This window comes from Mesocricetus auratus, unplaced genomic scaffold (genome assembly GCF_017639785.1).
Source record: "Mesocricetus auratus isolate SY011 unplaced genomic scaffold, BCM_Maur_2.0 Super-Scaffold_100676, whole genome shotgun sequence".
NCBI lineage: Eukaryota > Metazoa > Chordata > Mammalia > Rodentia > Cricetidae > Mesocricetus > Mesocricetus auratus.
The window spans coordinates 46,482,427-46,486,872 of NW_024429266.1; the positions used below are offsets into that span (position 1 = coordinate 46,482,427).

Below are 4,446 nucleotides of genomic sequence, written 5' to 3' on the forward strand. Positions count from 1 at the left end.
GAACAATTAGTAAATTACAGGTAGATAGCAAGCGTCATTAAATTGGCCTCAACTGTCACAGTTAGTTTCTGCGGGATGCTATGAATATTGGCATTTGTTCTTTTACCTGGAAGTCTCACTAGAGGAGACATTCTACTCTGCCCAGAATTCTCTGGGGAATTCCAGCTACCTCAAAGGGACTTCTCAATTGGTTTCTGCTACATGTTTTGAGTACCTGATTTGATGACGTTTTGATTTTCGGGTTTCTAAGATTTATTTTATTATTTTATGTTTTGCCTGCATGTATGTATGTACTCCTTGTGCTCACCTAGTGTTTACAGAGGTCAGAATAAAGCACTGGGCCTCTGGGACTGGAGTTACAGGCAGTTGTGAGATGCCATGTGGGTGCTAGTAATTGAATCCAGGTCCTCTGGAAGAGCAACTGATGCTCTTAACTGTTCAACTTAACTCTCCAGCCTATAATGATGCCTTTTCTTAAATGTTTATTTTGCTTAATTTTTTAATATGTGTGCATATGCATGAGTTCAGGGGTCCTTGGGACCCTGAAGGATCCCCTGGAGTTGGAGTTACAAGCAATTATAAGCATACCTGTTCTTAACTACTGAGCCATCACTCCCAATCTTTTGTTAAGTATTTTCTTACTATAGCTTGCTATATACTTAATAAACTCACATATTCCAAGCCAAGAGTATGACTTTCTAAACCACAGAGAACAATAATTTCCTTAAAATACACAGAGCACCATTCCCTATAAAAAATACTTTGGTGATATTACTTTGGTGATATTCTCCCAAAATGCTGCTAGTGTCTTAAACAATTGCTATGCTATCTCCCAAATTGTTGCTTCACAACAGTTCTTCATTCCCTTAACATCATCACTAAGTATACCAAAAGCAATAGAGATGACTCCAGTTTCCACATCCCCCCCCACACACAAAACACTCCCATAAGTTTCCCTTAATCCCATTCTCAGTTAACCCATGGTACACACGATCATAAGTGGCATGTGGTTGGTGGTATGAATAAGAACCTCTCTTTAAAAGAAAGGGCTACACAATTTGAACTTAACTGAGAGCCTTAGAGGCTGATACCCTATAAATGACACTGCTGTTTGGGGGATCCCAATAATTATAAGCAGTACTTATGAACCTCCCCCAAACTACTTTTCTTGTGTGTAAGCCAAATATTAACTTGTCTGTTTCCTCAGAATAAAGTAAAATTCACCTTAGATGTGATCATAGATCTAATCTCAAAGAAACACCATGTTGGACCCAAGTAATTCACATCTGTATTAAGGCATGGGTCAGTAGTTATGAGGAAACTACTCCAGACTTCCTCTCTCATGGCAAAGACCTCTGTACTTTGCTACACCTGGATCAACACAGTGAACTAAATATATATATATAGTAGGTACCAATCTAGTCAATGTTAGTGAGTTCATTTCAAAGAAATCTGCAGTAATATTCATAACACAAACATTTCCCTTTCAAAAGAATTAGCTTCCAACCCCTACTGTAAATACAAGAACCAGGCAGGAAAAAGTGTGGAAAAGGTGGAAATAACTGGAATAAAGTTGGGGTATTTTTCCTTTGAAGCAGCTGATGATACAAACTACTTTCATTTAACTTTTTACAAAGTTCTTCTTTTTAGAAGACAATCCATTAATAACTATTACTCTTTTTTTTTTTTTTTTTTTTTTTTTTTTTTTAGTTTTTCAAGATAGGGTTTCTCTGTGGCTGTTGAGGCTGTCCTCGAATTAGCTCTTGCAGACCAGGCTGGTCTCAAATTCACAGAGATCCACCTGCCTCTGCCGGGATTAAAGGCATGCACCACCAACACCCAATCTATTGCTTTATTTTTAATACGTGCAAACACATTCCATTACTACTCTAATGTCTAACTCTATCGAAACTATTTTCAAATGACAAGTTTTCTGAAGACGTGAACTGACAAGAGCAGTGCATTATGGACTACGTTAACTTCTTTTCATGGTGTGAGCAAGTACTAACGCGCATGTGCCACATGAGAGTGTGGAATTCTGAGTGTGGGAATCCAGAGGACAGCTTTCAGAGTGGTAAGCTCCTACTCCTCCCTTTCTGGGGATGGAGCTCAGGTCATCAGCTTGGGCAGCAAGCACTTTTCCCCCACTTGTTTTATCTTTATCACCAGCCCTAGACTGCACGTGTTAATTTAAAAATAAACTTACGTGGGCCACTATCTCTGAAAGTTAACTTTTTAAATGACAGTTAAGATTCTGAAGATAAAATTTATCGATAAACCTTTGAACACTTCAAGTTCAGTAATAATTAAAACTCATTTAGTTTTCTTTCCTATTGAGCCTATTCTTTCAGTTGTACTTTATTAGCCACTACGGTCATTTCTGTCTTCTTTCCTGCATTCAGTAAACCAGCAGTCCTGTTAATTATTTTTCTTTTTGTGTAGGAGAAATATACTACCACTCAACCTCTACTGTAAGGTTGGCAGCCCTGAGAACTCCTGTTAATATAGCATGTTCTGGATGTACTCCTGCTCCAAAGAGAATGAGGAGAGGTATGTCCACATGCAACTTGGAATTGAAATACTATGCAAATACTAACTCTACTTCCTCTGTAGCCCAGGACTTCATATCAAGCCAATCACCCACAAATTTACCAGCTTCAAGAAGATTCTCATCTCATTCATCACAACTCTAACACTGTAGGCATAATCAATCTTAATTACAAACTAATTTTATTTTAATATTTTTGACCTTCATTCAAATCTTTCTGGGAATAAGACCGCAGTGACTACAGGGCAATTCAATCTATACAATATGGTATATAATCTGGCATGGCTTTACCTTTCTACCCAAGATCTATACTCTTCCCGCCCATTCATTACACCATGTTTTAGTGACTTTGCTGGCTTCGCCCATAAACTACATTCAGATAACTGCATTTCAGATAACAAAGTTATCTGAATTCAGATTATGCTTCCTTTTGCTCAGCTCTTTCACGATCTATATGCTTAAAACACTTTCTGTATACTTTTCATGTAAGAACGCCTATTATTACAGTTTTAACCCTCAGTTCTTCCGGGCAGCAATCCAGTTGTTCACATTAAAACTTCCCGAGGTACAGGTGAACATATGCTAGGTAGTGTTCCAAATATTTGGTCATGTACAAGAGACAAGATCTACATTCGTGTTTGCTCTATCTCGGGTACAAATTTTAACAAAACAGCTAAAAAAATACTTGAGGAAAAATTAAAATGAAAACAAAAAAAAAAAAACAAAGAGGCTGGGACCATGAGGAAAGTAAGGCTAAAATGTCCTATCGATTGACTAGTACACGGAAGGAAATACCAGTCGGAAGGGAATTCAGAGGTAAGCATGTGGCCTCTCAGGAGAGAGCACTACCTCAAGAAAACTCACTTCACCGGAAGCCAAAAAGGAGGGAGGAAAAGAACCGGGGAATCTGCGTGCAGACCCGCGTTAAGTCGGCATCTGCGGCGGTCCGGAAGAGGTGCCCACACATGAAAGGTGAGAGTCCTTCCTGCTTTGAGAAACTAGCATCTCGAGTTCCCGGGCGGCTGGGGCCTCAAGACACCACCCTGGAAAACACACGCCCTGGACCGGCTGCTCCGCACGACCGACGGCCCGAGCGCTGCACCTGATCACACCGCGGACAGGGAGGCTCCGCGGGGAAGGGACACTGGAAAGGGCAAGAGAAGCACGGAGATGACGAGGGAGGGAGACAGGGAAGGAGGACGCTCGGAGTCGATTCCCGTCGAGTCCGGAGAGCACAGCGGTGCACAAGGCAGAGGGGATCGCTGCCCTCGTGGAGTGTGGCTCCCGAGATCCCGGCGGAGGCGCGGCTGCCCCGGGCCGAGGACGCGGCCGCAGCCCTACTTTCCACGCGCGCCGACTCCGGTCCCTGAAGTCACTTCTCCGACTCCGGGTGTCGGGGGCGCCAGGTGACCACCTGGCCCAACGTGGACCTCCTCCCGGAACCCCCGACCCAGGACGGTCCCCTTGGTGCTCACCGAATCCTTTAATGAGCTCGGTGAAGACCCCGGGGTCGCTTTCCATGAGACACCACTCCCCGGCATTGCTCGTCATGGCCCCGGCCACACACGCCGCCCCACGCCACCTCGCGCTCTCCGAAGCCCCCAAGGCACCAGGCGCCACCGGCCGCGGAGCTCAGCAAAACCCGCCGCCGAGCGTCAACCTCACGTCACCCCGCCTACTTCCCGACAGCCTCCGGGCGCCGTCACCTGCAGCGCGACGGAGCGCAGGAAGACGTCCTAGGCACCCGGGAGACGGCGAAACTCCTCCCCCTCTGCCTCTCAGGACCCGTAGAGCGTCCCCCGCCCGGCCTGAGGAGGGGCGGGGCCTCGGAGCGCCGGAGGGAGGCACATCCGGGACCCTTGGCACTCCGGCGCTGGGGCGGAGCGATGAGAGGGGCG

General features: G+C 45.0%; 1 protein-coding gene and 1 non-coding gene across 6 annotated transcripts in view; both read right to left on the reverse strand.

Annotated features, from left to right (window-relative positions):
• Window positions 1–4,272, reverse strand: part of Uchl5 (ubiquitin C-terminal hydrolase L5) — a 28,355-nt gene extending 24,083 nt beyond the window's left edge. For 2 of the 5 annotated variants that reach the window (XR_001196692.3, XM_005073459.4), the window contains exon 1: window positions 4,024–4,272. Coding sequence is in view for 4 of the 5 variants with exons in the window: in XM_005073459.4 (XP_005073516.1) it covers window positions 4,024–4,099 (76 nt within the window). In the remaining variant the exon portion in view is untranslated. The remainder of the gene's footprint in view (window positions 1–4,023) is intronic. The other 3 variants (XM_040737772.1, XM_005073457.4, XM_005073458.4) reach the window with 3 other exon arrangements.
• LOC121137370 lies at window positions 2,435–2,566 on the reverse strand. The gene has a single exon (XR_005874622.1). It is a non-coding gene; the product is annotated as a small nucleolar RNA U109 (small nucleolar RNA).
• Window positions 4,273–4,446: the final 174 nt, after the last annotated feature.